Source organism: Diadema setosum, chromosome 3 (assembly GCF_964275005.1).
Source record: "Diadema setosum chromosome 3, eeDiaSeto1, whole genome shotgun sequence".
Lineage (NCBI taxonomy): Eukaryota > Metazoa > Echinodermata > Echinoidea > Diadematoida > Diadematidae > Diadema > Diadema setosum.
Window position 1 is genome coordinate 8,230,715 of NC_092687.1, and position 24,033 is coordinate 8,254,747.

The 24,033-nt window shown below is 38.2% G+C and overlaps 1 protein-coding gene across 1 annotated transcript; it reads right to left on the reverse strand.

Annotated features, from left to right (window-relative positions):
* Positions 1-10,783: 10,783 nt before the first annotated feature.
* On the reverse strand, positions 10,784-16,095 carry LOC140226714 (uncharacterized). Its single transcript, XM_072307154.1, has 2 exons — positions 14,224-16,095; positions 10,784-12,292 (listed from the first exon to the last, which is right to left on the reverse strand). The coding sequence occupies exons 1-2, from the start codon at positions 16,093-16,095 to the stop codon at positions 10,784-10,786; spliced, it is 3,381 nt and encodes a 1,126-aa protein (XP_072163255.1).
* Between the last annotated feature and the right edge of the window lie 7,938 nt (positions 16,096-24,033).

Here is a 24,033-nt window from a genome sequence, read left to right on the forward strand (position 1 = left end):
TATAAAAATACATGCACATACATAAAATGATATAATACCAATAAACTAGAACAACACATGGACACATTCACCCCCTCACACACACACACACACACACACACACACACACACACACACACACAATAAGACATACCAAATTATTTAAGACAATGTAACTATGCATTGCGTGTGTTTGTGTGTGCAGACATTTTGGTATACAGTCCCACGATCTATTTACAAGACGGAAAGAAGAGAAAGAATGCTTCAAAGGAAGAATAAATCGTAGGAAGGGTAACTGTGTCCGAAACTGTAAAAGGGGATGTGTGCTGCCTCGAAAATATCGTGTGATTAAAAGTTGTTGGAAGGTTATCAGTTCTGCACTGATATACTTCACCCATAACGTTCATGGAAATGTGGCCAAAAATATTTACAGCAGTGAATTCTGTTACCTGCAATATCGAATATTCTACACAAAAAAAAAGTAGTTTACAAGCGTCTCTACTCGTTCATGATTGAAAATGATATATTACATATATAAACAATCAGTTTGGTTTTAGGAAAGTATTGTCTACGATTATGCTATAATAGAATCTGTCGACAATACCATTGATGCGTTTACTAAAAGGGATCACATATTGGAGTCTTTGTGGATCTTAGTAAAGCATTTGACGCTATCGATCAATACATTTTACTTGAAAAAAAGTACATAACTGTGGCGTAATAAGGATTACTTTGTCGCGGTTCAGAAGATATCTAAGTCATCGAAAACAATGTGTTGCATTTAAAACCAGTCACTCATCATATTCTAACGTGTCATGTGGTGTCCCTCAGGGATCTATCCTCGGGCCCTTACTTTTTTAATTGACATTAACGGCACGGCACCAAGGTTTTTTTTTTTTTTTTTTTTTTTTTTTTTTTTTATTCCCACAAGGACATTGTAACACTAGTTGATACACTTAATCAACATCTCGAAATGGTTTAGCAGTAACAACCTTTCATTGAACATTAATAAGACACCGTACGCTTCCGTCCCAACACACCCTTCCTCAAAGTATTGCTGAGAAACATTCAACCAAGTTCCTAGGAGTGACCCTAAATAGCGATCTAACTTGAAATGAAGAGTTTGTTTGCAAAAGCCGATTAGTCCATTTTTGAAGATTTTGAAGTACTGTCTCTCTCATAAAGTACAAAATAATACCTTTTAAATAATATATTGGTCACTACATATAAAGGTGCATTTTTACAGTTATGGTTAAAAGAAGCAACATTTTTCTGATCATTCTCTTTATTTTTCTTGACCTTTCATCGCAAATATCTCCATTTGGCAAATATGGGCTTATCGGTTTTTGCGAACAAGCTCTTCAAATACTAGTACTCATGTCAAGAATATTACAACAGCAATAAAGCAGCTGGTGTAAGGGGAATGAAATACCTAATTAACGATTAAACTTAAATGTCATATAACACCTTTTGTGACCGTGCACCTCAAAACGAACATAAAGTCGCACACACTGATTTTGCGTAAGGACTGAAAATAAAGTGAAATGGGTCAACCTAGCCGAACTTGACTTTTTCATATTTTCTGAAAGAGCAGGTCTTCTTGTACATTATGCTAAAATTTGGTATCATAAAACGGGCAGGAAAGTGTGTTTTTTTAGTTTATCTCGAACATTTTTGGTAGAATAGTGTGATTAGGTGTGTCTTTAGTATCCATTTTTCATTTCTGAAAAACCTTGTCCACACTCTTCACTTTCAACTCTAATATCTTTTGAAAGGATAGTGCTACTGCTTTGAAAGTTGGCATTAATTATGGACAGAATGTGTTAATGAGGCATGCTCAATTCCAGTTTAATCTGATAATCTCTTCATTGTTGTTACTCTGGTGGTTTACTTCCTTTTTTTTTTTTTTTGGTCTCATTCATCGCACAGCCAGCACGGTTTGGTAAAGATCAAGCGCTTGAATAGACATTGTACGTCAGAGCCTCTTTTCTCAGTTAACACTTTTCCTGAGTTTGTGTTTTCTTTCCAATATTTAGATAGGTTAGGAGAGTCCATTTGATTTGAGTTATACATCATTTTAAAGCTTAAAGTCTGCTCTTTCAGAATATGGTTTTAACTTAAAATTCATGTCTGGTGACTTGTTGTTTGTTTTGAGGTGCAGGGTCACATTTCTACCCTATGTAATGTACTGCAATATTGTGTGGGGCAACTGTAGCAAAACTAAATTGAACACATTTTTCTTCTCCAGAAAAAAATGCTCTTCGTATATGCACACATTCAAAATTCTTGGCTCACACTGATCCCGTATATTTTATCGCCTAAAAAAACTCTAAAGGCCTATGATATGCATTTATAGCTAACGGCCATATTTATGTTAAAGGGGAAGGCTAGTAACTGATCAGTGGGAATCAGTGGAAATGCTGGGAGTTGATTGTTCCAATCCTTATGGGATTCATTCAAGAGTTCATTGTATATCTATTGTAGTGTGAAAATGATTTGCTTCAGAATGGTCTCATATTCAAGTAATGTGCAGTTTAATGCTTCCAGGTTAGCGTCCCTGGTCAGTGACGGAGCATTAATCTGCACATTACTTGAATATGAGACCGTTCTGAAGCAAATCATTTTCACACAACAATAGATATACAATGAACTCTTGAATGAATCCCATAAGGATTGGAACAATCATCTCCAAGCATTTCCACTGATTCCCACTGATCAGTTACTAGCCTTCCCCTTTAAAACACACTCGAAGTTTATTAACATTTTTTTTTTCATAATGCCCTAGTAACCAGTGGCGATATTCACTCATACCCTACCCGTCGTTCCCATGATTTTTATTAAAATCAATTGAAGACCTGAATATAAGAACGACCAAAGTCCAATTTTTGGCCAAATTCAGTTTGATATGGGGAATTGTAGCTTATGCACGGATTCACCTTGTGCAAAAGTGATAAATCCTAATTACCCCCGGAAGTGCCTGAAATAAATGAGTTAAATCTTATATAAATGTTAAAATGAAGGACTTGGGTCATTTTTACATTCATATGATAGCGCCCTCTCTCGTCTTTCTCTCATCTCTATAGCAGAATAGCATGTAATTGAACCAAAGAACGAGCCAAGTCCATAATGATTCAAAGAACGACCCAAGTCCATCAGACGGCCTTCTGCATACTCGCTTCTTAACTACAGTTGTTATTGTAACCCCTGCTGCTAAGACATGCATACTGTATATTATATCATTAATTTCCTATTAAATCGTTGATTTTGGAAGTCAAAAGACTTTGTTTATAATTTACTTTGTATATCTCCCACATGTTCATAATTATGTAGCTTATGTATATTGATTTGCAGAAAATAAAGTATCTATCAAACCAACCGTAACTAGACCATTATTGAACGCCACTATCAAAATAATCGTGTATATATAGATGGTCTGTAAGACACACACGTCATGTACATGTACAATTCGTGCTAATATAGGTTTTCCCGGTCAATTTTATACCTTTGTCATTCCGATTTATTAATGTGCATTCAAATTCACACAGCGCAGGTACGCAAAAATAGTCAGGAATTCAAATTCAGAATTCGAGCTATCTATATCATTTATGAGAGTTCTATTTCGTTTTCGTCAAATCAAATTCACGCTTGGGCGTTCAATTTCCAAAAGCGAGCATTGCATTTCATATACTTTGTACTCGTGCATCCACGCGATGGTCATGTGACATTGTCACTGACCTTGTTTGGAGCGATCCATGTAATTTTAAGACGATCAATCAATCAATTTTAATAGCGAGGAAAATGATTTTTTTTTTTTATAAAGGGGAAAGGACATACACAACTAATGAAGGTTTGCATATTGTGTAATTATGATTGTTTAAGGATTTTACATTGTTCTCTGTTACATGCATTCTTTGCTTTTCATCTCAATAAAATAATTTGACATTGTATGGTCCAATCATCAGTCCATTGAAATAACACAATAACAATTTAATCATATTTCTTGATGATATTACATGCTGACACGCCCCCATATTAACCACATAATGACAATGCGTCAAATTAAAGGCAAATTGGCACACAGTAATCTAACGCAGTCCCGCAAATTGGGCAAAATATGAACTAATGAGACAGCGATAAAACAGGTCTTTCATGGGGGCCAGTTGGATGTAAGGTGGAACAACTTCACCGGGTTAAACACCCCGCTCTTTGTGATAGATGAATGAAGTGGGATCTTTTACGTGCATGAGATGTGACTCTCTTACACATGGGACCTCCATTTTATGTCCTCTTCGATGAACATGTGCCTGTATATTCCTTTTCGTAAATACCGAGTTCAAATGTTTCAATAAATAGGTGGACCTCTACTGCAAAATAGTCATTGTCACAAATCCCAATATGTTCAAAGCTAAATGAAAAAAGACGCCAATACACAGCCCCAAAGTAACAGGACTAAATTTAGGACTTCTTTAAATTGGAATGCAGTTATACGGAAGATGGTGGCCTATTCACGAATGACCGCCGAGATTCCGTCGCCAGCTTGACATGAATTTGAATGTTCATTGCTGAAATGCGTGCTCCTCTCCTAAATTCGAATGCTCCGATGGTGAATTTGAATGCTCAGACAGTGAATTTGAACGCTCCGAGAGTGAATTTGAAAGCTCCAATAGTGAACTCGAGTGAACGCATTTTGAATTTGATTGCAGATTCAGTGTTGCGAGCGTGGGATGCTTGAAATCAAATGCTCGAAATAGGAACGTGAATGACAAAAATAATTGACTTAGAAAACCTACATTATAGTAATATTATGTTAGGTTTTATCATGCTATCATGTTACATTTCATATCCTCTCACCCACAGGCATCACGGAGACTTAAGCGTGGCGACATCGAGGGAGCCTATAAAGCATCGCGTCAAGCGCTTTACTGGATCATTGCTGCCACAGTCTGTGGCATCGTCCTTGCCATCTTAGTCCCAATTCTTGTTGTAAGAGGGATTGTATAGTTTTGCTTGAAACTTAACTTCAGGTTTTTATTATTTTTGGTGAGATAGTGAGAAACATCTTATGAAATATGAAAGAGCATGTAATTCCAAGAGGGATTGAATATCTATTTGATAAAAATTGGTTTTGAAATGGCTAAGATATCAAACAACAGAGCGATCCTAACAAAGTGTGGGGCCAACATTTTAATACGATCGTTTTGTATTAGGACTACTTTGTTTTTGGATGTTTCAGCTATTCCAGACCGGATTTTTATCACTTAAACTTTGAATTCCTTTTAAAATAGTATGTACTATTTCATAGGTTTTTTTTCTTTGTATCTTACAACAACAAAAAAAGTTAAAGCCCAATAGCCATTTCCATCAATACTGTACCATCCCTTTTACTGCATAATATTCAATCATGTTTGTTGATTTTATTAATGTTGTCTGTTAGTTCTAGAATGTTGCATATTAGTCGATAATTTCTGAAGTATTTACATACTCATACATAAAGTTACGTTTCTCAATCACACATGTAATGAGAAGAAAATAATCGAAAGTATCGTAAATCCACATATCACTGTGTCCTTGTAAAATTGAAGAGATATAATTATTACCATTAATCATTAATACTTGTGACCCTGCACCTCAAAACAAAGAAAAAATCGCCAGACATGAATTTTTAATTAAGACCATATTCTGAATGAGAAGACTTTGAACTTTAAAATGATGTATAACTCAAATTAAATGGACTCTCCTAACCTATCTAAATATTGGAAAGAAAGCACAAACTTAGTAAAAGTGTGAACTGAGAAAAGAGGCTCTGAAGTACAGTGTCTATTCAAGGGCTTAATCTTTACCAAACCGTACTGGCTGTGCGATGAATGGGACAAAAAACAGGAAGAAAACTACCAGAGTAACAACAATGAAGGGATTATCATATTAAACTGAAATAAAGCATGCCTTATTAACACATTCTGTCCATAATTAATGCCAACTTTCAAAGCAGTTTCCTTTCAAAAGTTATTAGAGTAATAAGGGTTGTGACTAAAGGGTAAGGGCTAACTGGAACGCCAGTATAGATCTTTCGTCTCAACATGTCGATAAAATGTTAAGGCACATACAATCTCACTCATATCTTACACCTTTTACGTAAACTCCCGTGGGGTCTGAAGCAACGTCATCGCACCTTTACTTTACAGTTTTGTTTGTGAATAGATAGTGTACGAAGAAAAAAAAAAATGTTTTCACGAATTGACTTTGGTCTTAGTTTATGCCATTCAGATAATAGATATCAAATAAATTCGCTTGAGATACCCTCTCTCAAAATCAATAACAGACTTCAATTAGGTTTACAACACTTCTCATTAGAAATACAATATTAATATAACACACGTTTTCCCAGAACCTTACGGCAATACCACAGTCTCTTCTTCTTAAGTGCCGTCTTCAGTCCGAAGATTGGCGACTATGAACCTCCATTCTGTTCTGTTCATGGCCGCCTTGCTACACAGTCTTTACATAGTACAGAACACCAATTTGTGTAAAACATAAACGCAGTTCATTTCATTTGAATTTTCGTGACATATGTTTTTTGTCTTGTATTGTTTTGTTTTAAATTAACGTAATAGTCTTGGTGCACAGAAATAAAAGCGGGATATCGAGTCGAATATAAATGTAACAAACATGTGCCATTGTGATATTTACAGACATTAGTACCAATTATCTTTAATGGAATGATGTGGGTAATTATACCAACTATAAATCTCAATGTCCATACGAATTATAGACGACTATGACCATAAATATAAGGGCATGTCCGACAAAATATCCAGCCATGGACCAGAAAAGCGATTTGCTAGATGCAAGCTGGGCTCCTTTTGTGTCCCCTATCCCTTGTCTTTTCAATGCCTGTAGACGAAATGGATGGATGGATATACATGTATATATATATATATATATATATATATATATATATATACATATATATATATAGAGAGAGAGAGAGAGAGAGAGAGAGAGAGAGGGGGGGAGGAGTGAAGGGGACGAGGAAATGTTAAATGTAAAGCAACAACAACACCAACGAAAGAAAGAGAGAGGCATCGGAAATGCAAGAGAGAAAAAAAAAACGAAGTAAAATGAGTACAAGAACAAAACACCGAGACAAGTTAGAGAATTGTTTAAAAAGATGAAATGAGGAATGGGGAAAAGTAAATGACGTAAAATTGAATGGTTACCAAAGCACGAGACGGAAAAAGAAACGAAGTTGACGAAACGGATTACAATTTGATCACATAAATGAACACGCAACATCCAAACAAAACGTGCATTCCTGAAGATTGTATAACATTAATTTGACAACAAAGTTCACATTACCGACCACCGTGTAAGTAAATGTAGAAATGTATTTCTAGTGCCTGTTTGGTTCTCTCGATCTCAATTGTTATTTCTTTACGCTATAAATGATGGTGTTCTATAATCACTGTCATATCATTATGATCAGTAAAATGACATTAAAAAATTCGTTGTGTTGATAAAATCAAACGCACTGGAAAATCTCATCATTGATATGTTTCTTATATTGGTGTTGTTACTAAAAGATTATGGTGTGAAAAGCGTAAATATGTCATAAACCACATATCACTTTGCAACCATAATGATACGAATAAATGGATATTTATTGATACAACCATTAAGAAGAAGAATAAGAAAAAAACTTTTATAATAACTTAACACCATGATGTTTAAATTGATGAACTCACAAAGGGAATATTTCTGACAGTCATTTGGGTTTTTTTAACAAACAGGAAACGAACTCGCTCAGAACATTCCCCACACCAAGATGAGTGTGCTGCTGTTTTTTGTGGGTTTTATATCCTTTTTTGTTTGCTGTCAAATAGTCACTGCTCCTTTTTGTTTTTGTTTTCAATTCGCAATTTAATTGATATGATTCAGAATTCCTACAGTACAAAAAATGTTGAATATATAGGCTATGATAGTCTTGCAAAGTTCACAGGTTTCATTGTTGATCCTATAGTAGGACTACGGGTAATTAATTTGTCTCTATGTAAGAGACTATAAAAAAATCATTTTCAGGTTATTCCGATTTATATTAATGGAAAAGGAAAGTTGTTGTAGTCTTGTATGGTTATTTTTACTAATAGGCGCTGCTTTTAGTTTTGGAAATTAATAATTGGCATGTCTCCAATGACACATCAACACTGTTCGCCTGAGAGACTCAACTCTTTATATTTTGTTTTCTCGCTTCATCATTATTATCATTATAATTACTATCATTTTTATTATTATCATTATTACTATTATTATTATCATTTTTATTATCAATGTTTTTATTACAATTATCATCACTGTTTTATCAATATTATTGTAATTAGTATTGTTAACATTATAATCATAATTAAAATTATAATAATTGTTATTATTATTATTATCATTACTATCATTATGTTCAATTACCAAATCTCGTAATTTCAGGAGCTGGTTTGATAACTCTTTGTTCCAGCACGTTGTGGTTATTCTGTCTTGAGACGTCATGTAATGTCAAACCCCTTTCCCAGAAGTCATTGTATCTTGAAAGGAAAACTTTTATTGAAAAACGGAAATAACTCCATTCTTGTTCAGTTGAGATATTCGGGATTAAGGCTGCTAAAAACAAAGAAAATCATGGGAAATGGCGCCTTTGTCATTTTGCAATAAAACTCTTCAAACAGTCACGAACCTCTAAAGCCTTCAGTAAGCCAATGACACCAAGAGGGAAGCAATAGATGGTCATGACAAAGATCGCAAAGGCAATGCGCTCCCAAATACACGCGTATTCCTGGTTGATTGCAACACCGCTGGTACGAATACTCTGTAGCAAAAGAAAAAAGAAAACAAACAAACAAACAAACAAACAATTATAGCATACTGCTGTAAAGTCAACGAATGCAAAAAAAAAAGTCTTTCAATTCTCTTGATATACGAAACAAGGAGTTTGTAAATTGTGAAATATGATATGAAGATTACTGATAATATGCATCCGTGTTTTGTTTGTTTCTTGCGGATTCATGATGTTCCCTTGATATAACATAAATTATTAAGAGAACCTCATGATATATATACATATATTGCTACGGAGGTTAACTTGGCCTAGCGAACCATCATAACCACCAAAATACCCAGACTCTCAAACAAGGTGTTAGGTCGATCTCGGTCATCTTGTCGAACTCTTTATTTACATATTCCTCCGCGGAACAATCAAGTGCCCAGAAATGACAATACAATGTACCTGTATCCATAACACTTCCCCCCTAAAAGAGTGCATTTAACGTTTTAACACAAATGGACTCTATGTATGTTGGCACAATATTTTGGAACAGCATTGTACATTCCTCTTCCAATTCACACTTATAACTCCATGAATTTACCATGGTTGCATCATTATAAGAACACATAAACGAAGTATGCTATGGCTACTAGTATATCATTATCACAACCTGTGATAAAACATGTATGACTTTAGTACCATTCAACGTGTACCAAACTAACACTCTCGTGAGTTATACTGCTGCTTGTGAGTTACAGCATACTGGAATTGCATGTAGTTGTGCAACACTGAATACTGCAATGTTAACTTTCTCAACACCTTAACCTTTATGCAATCATGTCATGCATACAGCACAAACAATACACTTGTACCAAAATCATGTGGTTTCCTCGTTAGAACACACATGCAACATGTCAATTTTTACACTGTCATTATTAAATGATTAACCTGTGTACAACGATTATAAAACACGTCATCTCTTCCACAAGCAACTGCATAAAATCCAACTGTTGTAATCATATACATCATATTACCTACAACCAAAACATCATATTCCATGATATGCGACTTACATATACCTGTACACGTTGTGTCAGCATCTATTGAAACGTTTAAACACCAACAAATGTCATATATCCTACTTATGTGTCTGAAAACTTTCCTGTCAACATACAAAACACCAAGAGTATGACCTGCCTGACAAAACATCAAATGAACCTGAATGAGATATACTTGATGACAACCTGTGTGTACACCTAAACTTAATAAGTGAGTGTATACCTGCCTGTATACATCCTGGTATAACACAGTTCGCTTAAATACATGCCTGTTGGTATGTTGGATCAACTGTGAAATACTGAACACCTTTGCCAAGGCTATGGTTGAGCTATAATAATGAGCAAAAGTTTTGTACATGTATAACTATATAATTTCTGTACCTAATACAGTATACTTGCTAATTAAATCCAAAAGGCAACATCCACTCAACTTAGGGTATGTGCCACAACAACTTTAACCAACACCTGTACATGTACAAGTATGAAACTTCAAGTACCTGAACTGTACCTACATTACTCGATACACCACATTCTCTATACAAACAGCGACACTACCTGTTTGAAATCAATTTACCAACAACTCACATTCTTGACAACTGTTGATGGCTAGCATAACTTAAAACAGCCTTCATAGTGTCTTCTTTTGTTGAGTGACTCAAAGCGCAAATATAATTTGCTGTGTTTCCTTATTAACACAAACATGTCTGAAGATACTTCCATGTTGTTATTTACACATTCAAAGTGCCATTCATGCTGTTGGCATCACAATTATAGTGTATGCAAAATGCATACATGTACCACTCGTACATATACATGATGTACACACACTGTCCTGTGTACTTGCAAAACAAAATGACACCTGTTGAAAGTGTTACAAACATAAAATACATTTGCACAAATGTTGCATCTGGCAACAAGACAAAATATTGAGATGTCTCAATTAAGCACGAGAAAGGGCGTCTGCGACAATGTTTTCCTTTCCGCGAATGTGCTTAATGTCAAGGTTATACTCCTGTAGGATTAAACTCCATCGCAGCAGTCTCTGGTTTTTGTTTCTTATTCTGTTGACGAATGTCAGTGGGTTGTGATCAGTCCACACAACAACGGGTTGAGTTGTGCTGCCCACGTAGACATCAAAGTGGCTGAGCGAAAGAATTAACGCTAGGGTCTCCTTCTCAACGGTAGAATACTTCCGCTGGTGCGCGTTGAACTTCTTTGAGAAGTAGCAGACCGGTCTGTCCACTCCATCGTCATCAGCTTGCATCAGCACGGCGCCTGCTCCGACATCGCTTGCATCGACAGCTAGGCTGAAGCCTTTCTTGAAGTCCGGCGCTGCCAATACAGGACCACTCGACAGGATTGCCTTCACTTGGTCAAACGCAGACTGGCATGCGGCTGACCACTGGAACTTCACGTTCTTCCGCAGGAGATCAGTCAAGGGTGCCACAACATCCGAGAAGTTATGGCAGAAGCGACGGTAGTATCCGGCCATGCCGATGAATCTCATCAGCTCCTTCCTCGTCTTGGGAACAGGGACATCTTGGACTGCTCCTACCACATACATGACTGGCTTCGCACTTTCACCTGCACTTCTCTCAACATACTTCTTCAACATGTTGATGTGACACAACCGTTTCTTTTTCTTCCTGTCTGGCGTCTGAATGATGTAATTCACATCACTCAATCTCTCCTCCACGACATAGGGACCAGAGAAGCGAGCACACAGAGGGTTACCAGGAATGGGCAACAGTATCAATACCTTTTCACCGGGACTGAACATTCTTTCCCTGGACCTCTTATCAAACAACTGCTTCATGTTCTTTTGACTGTTTCTCAAATGTCCAGCTGCAAATTCACGTGCACGAGTCAGCCTACCACGGAACGTGGTCACATAATTCAACAAACCAGGTGACTCATCCTCACCCAACAGCTTCTCTCTCAAGACCTTCAATGGACCACGAACCTCGTGTCCAAACACTAACTCAAAGGGACTAAATCCTAAGGACTCTTGCACAGACTCTCGCACCGAGAAAAGCAACAACGGCAAGCCTTCATCCCAGTCCTTCTCGACCTCAAAGCAGTATGTTCTCATCATGTTCTTCAGCGTCTGATGAAAACGCTCCAGAGCGCCTTGACTCTGTGGATGATAGGCACTCGAGGTAACACATTTGATACCCAACTCACGCATCACTTGCTGAAATATCTTTGAAGTGAAGTTGGAACCCTGGTCTGATTGCACCACCTTTGGCAAGCCAACCGTTGTGAAGAACTTCACTAACGCCTTGCTAACGTTCTGTGCAGTAATACGCCGAAGTGGCACAGCTTCTGGAAATCTCGTAGAAGCGCACATCATAGTGAGCAAGTACTCATGTCCAGCCTTTGTCTTTGGCAAAGGACCAACACAGTCTATGATAACTGTGCTAAACGGCTCATCAAATGCTGGTATGGGCTTTAGGGGAGCAGGAGGAATCTTCTGATTAGGTTTCCCCACCACTTGACAAACATGGCAAGTTCTACAGAAATCTGAAACATCCCGTCTCAAGCCAGGCCAAAAGAAATGTTTCAAAATCTTGTCAACCGTCTTATTGACTCCAAGATGACCACCAAGAGCTGACTCATGCGACACACTCAAGATATGTTTACGAAATACTCTTGGAATGACAATTTGGTGAACTTCTCGCCATTCTTCATCAACACATCTCCTTTCACATAGTAGCAAGTCCTTTCACTCAGTGCTTCTTCTTCAGCAAGACTGCCCCCCCACGGAAAAAAGCAGTAACTGACATTTTTATGAATGTTTACTTTTTTGCAAAAATGAATAGTTTACCCAATGCTCTCCAATGTTAATAGGTCAGTTTTGCAAAAAGAAAAATGAAAGTGACCAAAAATACAATTTTTCACTTTTGCAAAAAGCAGTAACTGCATCCAGTTGATTCAACTTTGCAAGTTTCCCCACGGAAAAAAGCAGTAACTAACAAAGCCCACGGAAGAAAGCAGTAACTAACAATTTAGTCTTTATCATTCAGACTCTGTATAGTCCTTCCTGTATATTTTTTCCCTAATACCATTTATTTTTTCTACTATTTTTTTTTTAAACAATGTAAACAGCAGTTTCTCCCATAATTTAGGGGAGTAGATATAAAAAGATTGTTTCACCAGTAACTTGACTCTGCCCGCAGGGAATCATATGACAAGTTGTAGAAAAAGCTTCTTTCTGGAGACTAGCAAACCTGGCAGACTCAGCGCGCTCAGAGTGCAGAATACGCGTGCAGCAGCTGCATGCGCATAAATTCTGCAGCATACAGTAACTAGCTAAACATTGCATCACATCACAGTCATCACTTGCATGCACAGTATTGCAGGTCTGGTACAGTCTGAGTGATCATGCCAGTGCTAACCATGCTGTCACACAGTTTCTGCGGTCCAGGCATGCCTGTAAATCTATCATGAATTGCAGAGGAAAAGTCATGGTAGCCATGGCTTTGGCCAGAACCAGAAAATCTAGGTGAGCTGAAAATATATTGAAGGGAGATGAGCACTAGTAGTATTAATGCACTAACGTTAGTCTAATGTTAGATATAGGCACCTAGGCCCTAAAGTTTAAAATAGGTCTAGGCCTACCAGATCTAACGTTACAGAGTAGATCTAGATTCTAATCTATTGTTAACTGTTTAGTGTTCGACAAAATGTCAGTAGGCCTAATCTAACGTAATAGATCTAGGTCTAGCACTAACATTGGGCATAGATCTGTAGTCTAGCTTAAGTGTAACGTCAGAGTTCGACTAGGATCTAAGACGAAGAGACTTGACTTTATTGTCTAGTCCAGGGTATGTGTCAGGGGCCAGGCCGGGCACTCCAAAGTTCAATTAGGGTACATAGGTGTCTACCTTATTTTTACACAGAATGCCATTCAATCTACAAGACCTAGTCTAGGTCTAGCGATAGGTCCTAGATCTTATAGATCTAGACTAACCAGAAAGTAGAAGAACTTTATAACCTGGTGGTGGTAACAATTCTCCTCCTATGGTCATGTGACATGTGCAGTTACTGCTTTTTTCCATGGGGAAAACAGCAGACTCCTGGCCGTCTGCAGTTACTGCTTTTTTCCGTGGGGAAACTACCCAGAATCAAGGGTGAGCCACCGCAGTAACTGCATTTTCCTAAATAACATTTAAAAAATAACGGAAACATCATTTTTTCGTAGGTATTGTTAGACAACTAGGTATGGTGCATAATCATACCACAAAATTATTTTTGAATGTTTCTGTGTTTTTAAAGAATCTGCAAAAAACACAAAATCGCATTTATCTCAGCTCAGCAGTTATGCAGTTACTGCTTTCTTCCGTGGGGGGGCAGAAGAGCACTATCACACAATGCTACCAACTGTGGATCATTCTTCTGTGCGTCAATCAAAGAGCTCTTGTTCAACCCAATCTCATTTTCATCTACAGGCTGAGACTCATCCCCTATCTCATGTGATTTTGATGCTGCGGTTCTACTTGCTTCTACATCATCTAACCGACAGAAGAAACTCCCTTCTAGACTGATATCCTCTGGACTAGCCTTCATTTCAGACTCCTCTGATTTTCTACACATGGAACGTGTGACTACACAAGCTGGGAAAACTTCAGGGAATTCCTGAACCGATGCAGCTGTCTCATTTCCTTCTTTATCCAAAGGGACTGCACTGACCACTGGAATAGTCACTTTGTCTCCTGCAAGATCATTGCCTAATATCAATGCTACACCATCCATAGGAAGTGACTTCCTAACACCAAGGCTCACCCTTCCTGAAACTAGGCCTGACTGCAAATCGACCGTGTGAAGAGGGGCCTCAACGTAACCTCCTTCTACTCCTTGTAACAGTACACTTGTGCATGTGGACGACGTTTTCCCAAAAGGTAAAACACTGTCAAGAATCAATGACTGGGATGCACCAGTATCTCGCAGGATGGTAACCTTTCTAGCTTCATCACACCCTACCAATGACACATAGCCTACAGAAGTGAATGGTTCATACTGAGACTTAATCTTGTCTTGATCAGCCGACTTAATCACACTCTGAACTTGTTCACACCAATCACCTGTCGATTCAACCGAACGACTCACCAATCCATTTGGATGAGACTTCTTTTCTTTGTCTTTTTCCTGTTTTTTCTTGTTCAGAACGGGACAATTAGACTTCACATGCCCTGGTTGCCTACAATGGAAACACACAATAGGCTTCTCAGTGTTCCTACCCTTCTTGTCAGTCTCATTTTCTACCACTAGACCAACCTTCACATCTGTCTTACTGCTAGAATTTGTCTTGCCAACACTTTGACGACTTGGAGCTGCATATTTGCTTCCTACATACCTGTTTCCATGACTACGGGACAGAGTATACTCATCAGCCATTGTACTAGCTACCGACAAAGTTTTCACTTTTCGTTCCTCGATATGCGAACGCACCTCTTGAGGTAGTGAACTCTTAAACTCCTCTAGTAGAACAAGTTCCCGCAAATCTTCAACAGTAGCCACGCCTACTGATTGCAGCCAACGAGTGAAGGCAATTTCCTTCACTTTTGCAAACTCTCTGAATGACTGTGACTCTAGTTTTCTACTATTCCTGAATTTCTGTCTGTACGCTTCAGGAACCAAGGCGTACGCGTTCATGATTGCCTTTTTTACTGTTGCATAATCCTGAGCTTCTTCGCGTGACAGTGAAGCATAAGCATCACATGCCTTTCCCTTTAACTTCGTCTGCAAAAGATGAGGCCATTTTTCTTTCGGCCACTCCATGCTATCCGCCACCTGTTCGAAGTGCAGGAAATATCTATCCACATCTCCTTCATCGAACTCAGGGACCATTCTGACATTTTTGGCGATATCAAAATGCCCACCACTGACGCTTACACCATACTCTCTCTCACCGACTTGACGAGCCCTTTCTAGAGAAACTCTCTCTCTCTCTAACTCAATCCTCGCTTTCTCAAGTTCAAGCTCTTTCAGACGTACTTCTACACTCCCTTGCACATCACCAGGGGGACTACCTGATATGCTACGCAATGCCTGGAGGGGAAATACTTCTTCATCTACAAGAAATTTGATTGTGTGCTGTGTAATCTCTGACTTTTTCATTGTACTCTTCACAGCAGGAACCTTGTAGTTTTCTGCAACACGCAACAAATCAACCTTTTTCAAGGTTAGCAACTCCTCAACTGTGGGTGAATCCACAAACTTCTCAATGGAAAACTCTTGATCTTTCTCCATTCTACACCAGTAATGTACAGTTAATAGTGCAACAAGAAAACCTGACTTCTCACCAGTCAGCCAGCTGAAAAACTCTTTTCAACTGAAGAAAACCAGTCGCACTATAAACAATAACCCGTATGCTATACCACACACGACCCGACTGGGAATAACCCGTATGCTACACCACATACGAACCGACTTCAAATAACCCGTGTGCTCAACCACACACGAACAACAATGGCATTACCTGTGTGCTAAACCACACACAAACCACCGTGGAATAACCCGTGTGCTATACCACACACGAACAACCGTGAAATCACCTGTATGCTAAACCACATACAAACCACCGTGGAATAACCCGTATGCTTAACCACATACGAACCGCCGTAGAATAACCCGTATGCTGAACCACACACGAACCTCCACGTACGGGACCAACGACCAACGTTTGACCAACGTTTCCACGCAAACACTACACACACGCAGCGTATAACCGGACTAAACCATCCTCAACACTACGCACGTGCCAAATTAACCCTTTCGATACCGAAAGAAATACGACCGTGAGCTTCCCTCACGCAGACACAGAAAGACGACCGATTTACATCAAACTATATAACATATCACTCCGCGTCCATCTGCATGCGCACACACACACACACACACACTACGCCATAAACGCATCATGCTTTCTCAAATCGTAACACCTGCACATGACAGCAAACTGTAACAATCACGATGCAAACTAAACACAGTACTGTACGTACAGTAGTTGCGCGACGCGACGTAAACTGTATCGCGATCGCCCATGTCCACGACATAGCATAGAGTGCTACACCACGCTACTCACCGAAATTCATCGATCGGCCAAGCGAGAACGAAAAAACACTCCTGGGATCATATCAAGCCCGACCAAATCACCTAAGTCCGCAGAAACCCTGCCGAACTCCTGTGACGTGCCCCCAATTTGTTACAGGGGGGTTAACTTGGCCTAGCGAACCATCATAACCACCAAAATACCCAGACTCTCAAACAAGGTGTTTGGTCGATCTCGGTCATCTTGTCGAACTCTTTATTTACATATTCCTCCGCGGAACAATCAAGTGCCCAGAAATGACAATACAATGTACCTGTATCCATAACAATATAAACTCATATGTGACCGTGCATCACAAAACGAACAAAAAGTCGCACACACTGATTTTGCGTGAGGACTGGAAATAAGTGCAATGGGTCAACCTAGCCGATCTTGACTTTTTCGTATTTTCTGAAAGAGCAAGTTTTTCTTTACATTATGCTAAAATTTGTGATCATAAAACGGGCAGGAAAGTGTGTTTTTTTAGTAGTTTATCTCAAACATTTTTGGTAGAATAGTGTGATGAGGTGTGTCGTTAGAGTCCCCTTTTCATTTCTGAAAAACCTTGTATATACTCTTCACTTTCAACTCTAATAACTTTTGGAAGGGTAATGCTACTGCTTTGAAAGTTGGCATTGATTATGGGCGGAATGTGTTAATGAGGCATGCTCAATTTTAGTTGAATATGATAATCCCTTCATTGTTGTTACTCCGGTGGTTTACTTCCTGTGTTTTGTCCCATTCATCGCACAGCAAGCACGGCTTGGTAAAGATTAAGCGCTTGAATAGACGCTGACTTCAAAGCCTCTTTTCTCAGTTCACACTTTTCCTGAGTTTGTGCTTTCTTTCTTAGGAGAGTCCATTTGATTTGAGTTATACATCATTTCAAAGCTTAAAGTCTGCTCTTTCAGAATACGGTTTTAACTAAAAATTCATGTCTGGCGACTTTTTTGTTTGTTTTGGCGCAGGGTCACATATATAAACGGCCAGTACATCATTTCAAACTATAATGGGTATTTTACCTCGGTTTTAACAGCGCCCTGTGACGAATCGGTATATAGAGGGACTGCTGTCATCATCACTGCGTTAGGTTCGGATGGCGGATCATAACCGGGAGCTGAGCAGCTGAAGCTGGGTTGGCATACCAAAGTCGACGCAACTCTGTTCACACATGTGTCAGACTCTGACCCTTTCAGAATCATTTGTTCCCTCCGTTCGTTGAAGTTTTCCATGGCTTTCTGTTTGTTTGGAAGGAACAGAATTCAGGAGTTTTCCTTCAGTTATTGCTTATTCATTCTGCCATTTAAAATGGTAATTTTTATCTGCTTATCGTTACCATGTCTTGACATAATAATAATAATAATAAAAAAAAAACTCTCCTTAACGCTAGACTATATTTACACTGCCACTAGTTATGGTTTCTAAAGCATTAGGATTCTCCCCATAACTGAGGCGGGAGGAGGAATTTCTTGTATACATAAAAAAAAAATGGAGTGTTATCTGGTCGCTAAAACATTTTGCCTGTAATTATGATGAAATTTAACATGTCAAGGTCAGTATTTTTTATATATTATATGAAGATGCAAAATGTGTTGCTGCGTAAGAAAAGAAAAAACGTAAAGAAAAGAAACAAACGAAAATCTAATGTCAATGTTTTATTTTGATGTTACCATTTATAATAATATTCTGCAACAAAATAATTTGCGTGAAGATGACGTTCCATGAATAAACTCGGTTGCAATTGAGGATATAGTAAAAACAATTAAAAGAATTAATAAAGTGGCCTTTCTGCCAAGGTTGTCCAGGTATTCGCTAATGCATACATTAAGGAGCCTATGCTCCTGAGACTTCTAGAGGAAAAAATCAGGCCTACATACGAGTCAGAAATTTATACATGTGTACACTTGAGCTACAATAGCACCGAATTAAAAAAAACACACACACAAAAGAATTATGATTAACATACACATATGGTTTCCTTGTTTTCATCAAACAACAAATTGTATGCTGTATTATTTTTCTTTTTGCTTATGACCAAATTTCGATAAATAATAATAAAAAAAAAAACAGCCCCAAAGGAGGAATTCGGTATAACGGGAGTTCACAGGTTGCCAAGTTGAAAAAAAAAAAAAAAAAAAAAAAACTTTTATGAGTAAGATTTTCATGACTCGGCAACTCAGCGCGCAAATGGGCGCGCGAGTGAGGGTGTGGGAGGGCTTTCTCCCCACTCCCACGGTAGGGATTTTTTTTCTTCAATTACAAGTAAGTGACTTTTCTTTACTTATTTTGAAAGACAAAAGGAAAATCCTTTGAGATATGCTCATTTATAGACCCAAGATACAGACTTCGCCCGATGCGTGAAAAAAAAAAAAAATGGGTCCCATGCATGAGATCATGAGACGGCCCCTCACGCAGAATGCGTGAGACTTGGGAGTTTTGAGTTCACTGGCAGTTCTCTAGGTGCTGGAGCTTGATCCCTTCTTCGTTTCTTTTCGTTTTCCCTCAATTGCGTCCACTTTCTGGATGGAAAATGGATGTGTTCTGTTTGAGATGGTAGGTATCAAATGATATACACGGGGAGCATCTGTTACTTAAAAGTGGCATTGTACCTCTATCTTCTACTACGCAATCCATGGACTTCTTCTACCAACGCAAATCTGTGAGTAAACCGTTTTCCGTTTGTCATTATGATACATTGAATGCTCAGCGTTTATTGAATTTTGGGCTTGAGAGACTAAGTAATTTGATTTGATTGTAATTGCCAGATATTTATTTTCTCGGACCATACGTCCGTGTGCAAAATTCAAGAAAATAATATACAGTATAACAGTGCAAATTGTCTCTTAACTTCATCAGATTACAAATTTTAATTCTTAGTTTCCTAAAACTTGCTTTTCAGCATTTCTAATAATTTGAGGAAATGCGAGCGTAACATACCAAGTAAATTTTGAGCAGTCTGCTCATCACTTTCACACAGATTTAGAAATTATGAAACTACTATCCTACCCTCATTGTTTCCTATTTAAACTTTACTTTTCACTATAAGAGTTGAACGTTTGAAAGAATAAGGGACGCTTTTGAGACACGGAGGTCTGCTGAAGTTGCCATGGACGTTGTTTTACCAAATGGGTCATATTCCAGTAAGGATAACTAATCGATAGAGAATATAACATTTCTAGCTCTTTCCAAATTACGAACCGGTATTTTGAATGAAAAAAGATTAGAAACTTTACAGCCTTGCAACATAATGCTGTTCAGAAACGGAGTAGAAGTTGGATTTTCAGAGAAAGCATTCACTATTTGCTCGGTTTTCGGGGAATCGTATCATGGTCAAAAAAAAAAAAAAAAAGGAGACGAGTCCAAGTACGCTCCAAACATGGCATGCAGCTAATTCGGCCCCATGTCAGCTAGAGAGCAAAAGGTAAGATGTATCTACGCCATCAAAGCAAGATGGTGCCCCACTCGATGATTTTCTAATCATCATGGACGTGTTTTTTTTTATTTTTTTCTCGGAGGTTCATCGAAAAATGTTATTTTGGTTCCCATTTGATGAAGGGTGGACAGAACATCAAAACCTACACATTTCCATGTTGCTGGATCTAAGTTAAAAAATGATATCACCAATAACGTTTAGCGGGCTCCGATCCTTATAAGTAAATAGTGGACGCACTTCCAACGACTTCCGTAAAGCGAACTGTGTATAATCTTTCATTAAAAAAAAAAAATGTTACGCCCCATGTACATCCAGCAAACCTACAATTTTCGCAGGATATTGGCATTTAATAGGTAGAACAGTGCAGACGAGCCCCAGTCCGCTCTAGACATGGCATGCAGCTCCTCGGCTCCATGTCAGGTAGAGAGCAAAAGCACATTTTCGTATACATTACAGTGGGAAAAATAAAGCAGCAGCTGCAGAGATAGAAGCATCACGGACGTTCGTCTGTCACGTACCAGATGCCCCAGTCACACAGTGCTTTACCATAATGGGTTACGTCCGCCGCGGATAGATACGGATGCGTGAACACAGGTGGACGCTGCGTCGACGCAAGCATTTCCTGAAAGGAAATTTGACAGGCTTTGAGATGACATGAAAGAAATTGGTTTCTTGGATCATCCTGTCGTGTCCTATCCGGGGAATAGTGCCATAAGGTGTGAAAATTGACAGTTGTACATAGTTCAAAATTCTCACCCATATACATGTTCTTACCTTCCACTGTGCCCAGGTTAATCACCTCTGATAACGTTCCTTTAGGTCTATGTGGTTACTTTTCTATCTTTAGTGAAATTATCTCGTCAACGGCAGGGTAACACAAACCGTCGGGTCCTCAGTGTAATGCAGTCTGTGATGTGATTCCCCAGCAAATCAAGAATCATTGGGTCAGTCAATGAGTCGTAGTTACACTACCAAGAGTTGGTTTAAAATACCGAGAATACATACTACTGAACGTTTTCGACGTGCACTCGTCGGAGTAGAACCGCATGTATGAAACAAGAAGCGCGAACATAACTATAAAAACGGGCAAACCATTCAAGCAAGCGAAACAGTGCGTACTCTGATTGGCTGACGTCAACATGAGTCAGAATATAAATCAAAAGAGCGCCAATGTGGATACAAACTCCTTTTGCCTGCATAGAATAGGACTGGTCAGCTGAATGAATGTAGCCTGAAGCATACGAGTTTGTACGATTTTACGAATACGAATTTGTTCGATCAGCCTCTGAATGGGAGCTGTATTTCATGTGACTTTCACTTTCAGGAGGTTTGAATGGACAGAAGAAAGAAAACGTTGCAAAAACTTAAAGGGGTCCTGAAATCCAAATGCATGGTGATTTGTGTTGATTTATGATACCTTCAACATCACTTTTGCGTTGAAGTGAATATCTCGAAACATTCCATACATTTTTAATGATTATTTTCTTCTATTTTTCTTCAGATTACTTGGGAACGGCCACCAAAAAATGCTTCCAGATCAATAAATATCAATATTCTTGAGATGACCTCATCTGTCAATCATTGCTAAAGAACTGAAATGTTTAGCAAAAGACATTGGAATGCACCTTCCCCTCGACTCAGCATAACTTGCATGTTCCCTCGCGATGTTTTTGTTTATAGTCACATTAATATGACAGAAACATGCAAGTTATGCTGAGTCGAGAGGAGGGTGCATTCCAATGTAATACATTTGAAATATTGAGTATTTGCATGAACTAATGCTGCTGCAATTTTGTTCACCTCGCTAAATCGAAGAATATGAATGTAAAGGATGTAAAACTCAAAAGGTGTTGAAAGTAACGGTGTTTAGCATCACATTAAATAAAAAAAAGAAAACAAAGTCAGACAGGCATATTAAAAAACACAAACGGGCACACCCTCCTCACACACATACAGATACACATACATACCCTCTCCCCCACAAACACACAACAAACAGTAACACACAGACAAATATACACAGACGCACGTACGCCATTTACGTCAAACTACAGTATGTTCCCGTTCCCGTTGAAAGAAAAATGGATAGAGCAAAATAATAAAAAATAAAACAAATCAAACTTTAACAGTGCCAATCAAAACGAACTTAGTCTATCCAGCGGAAAAAAGAAGAAGAAATGATTAAGGGGACTCTTATGACACATATGCACTCACACAAACACACAAATCCACGCACATTCACACAGACTTGAACAATTAGTAATACTGAAGGATTTGTTTCGTAGTCAATCGCTGCGGGTCAAGATAACCTCAAAGGGAAAGGCATACAGCTTAACCTCATTCTATTTTTATGTTTAATAATCACGGCCATATTTCATTCTAGGGACTGCCATTCTCTTATTCAGGTCCATGCCAATAAATTACAATGCAGTAGAAAACAAAACAAAACTCATACATATGAACAAGCAAAACAAAGGAAAGAGACAAGCACGAATAGTACTGAAACTTATATAAAAGTAAACAGAAACAAAGATAATCAAGTGTCGGCTTCAACAACCGCTCTACAAGTATTTCCCCGTCATCAAGAATGAAAGAGACGAACACAAAAGAGAGTTTACGAGGGAGAGAGAGGAAGGGGGGGGGGGGGAGAGCGAAAATGAAACACTCCATACAAAATCGGGCTTGGGTGACATTGTTTTTATTCAACCGTTTATATAAACATTCTCAACTCAAGAAATTCATAGTATTATGTACCTTTAAACATTGGTCTCCCTGGCGCAAATATCATGTACAATTCAAAACACTTTGGGTGATAACATTTCGTTTGATTTGCAAGTGAAAGAGCTGCTTAGTATCCACCATAATAACTACTTGATTTGAAAGTGCTGGTATTCTTTTTATCCCCCCCCCCCCCAAAAAAAAAAAACAAAACAAAACAAAGCAAAGCTAATACTGTGGAAAATTGTTTAGTTATGGGGGATAGTGTTCATATTATAAGTGTCTATTTCCCCAAATGGTTCAGTAACACAAATATGTAACTGTCCATCATAAAACCAACAAAAAGTCCCACGAAACGAGTTTATGTGGGGATTGAAAATAGGTAAAATATATATATATATTCTGACACAGCAACAGTTTACTCTTTTTCTACATAATGCTGAAGAGTGAATTCATAAAGCAAGTAGGAAGTTGTGTTTGTAGAAGTTTTTCTCAAACTTTTTTTTTTTGTAGAATAGTGTGATAACGTGAGTGTTATAGAGTGTCCACTCATAGTGAGTCCACTTTTTCATTTCGTAAATAAAACAAAACTTTTACATACTCTTCACTTTCAACTTTAATGAATTTAGGGAGGATAATGCTGCCGTTATAAAATTTAGCATTAAACACGCACAGAATGTGACAGTAAAATATCAGCGTTAATTTCATAAGTCCTTCATTGTTGCTTCTCACATGCTTTTCGCCCCACTCATCGCACAGAAGCCAGCACGGCTTAGTTACAGATTAACTTCAGAGACTCTCTTCTCAGTTTACATTTTTCCATAGTGTGTGCTTTCTTTTCAATTTTACAATTGAATTGAGTTATACATCATGTTAAAGCTTACAGTCTGATCTTTCAAAATCTGATTTCAACTAACATTCATGTCCAGCGACTTTTTGTTGGTGT

Bases quoted from the DNA above. Each gene is read 5' to 3' on its own strand.
- LOC140226714 (XM_072307154.1), bottom strand. From the start codon at position 16,095: ATGGAGAAAGATCAAGAGTTTTCCATTGAGAAGTTTGTGGATTCACCC. The intron at 12,293-14,223 runs GTAGCATTGTGT...GCTCCCCTAAAG, and splicing joins AGAAGAATGATCCACAGTTG to CCCATACCAGCATTTGATGA.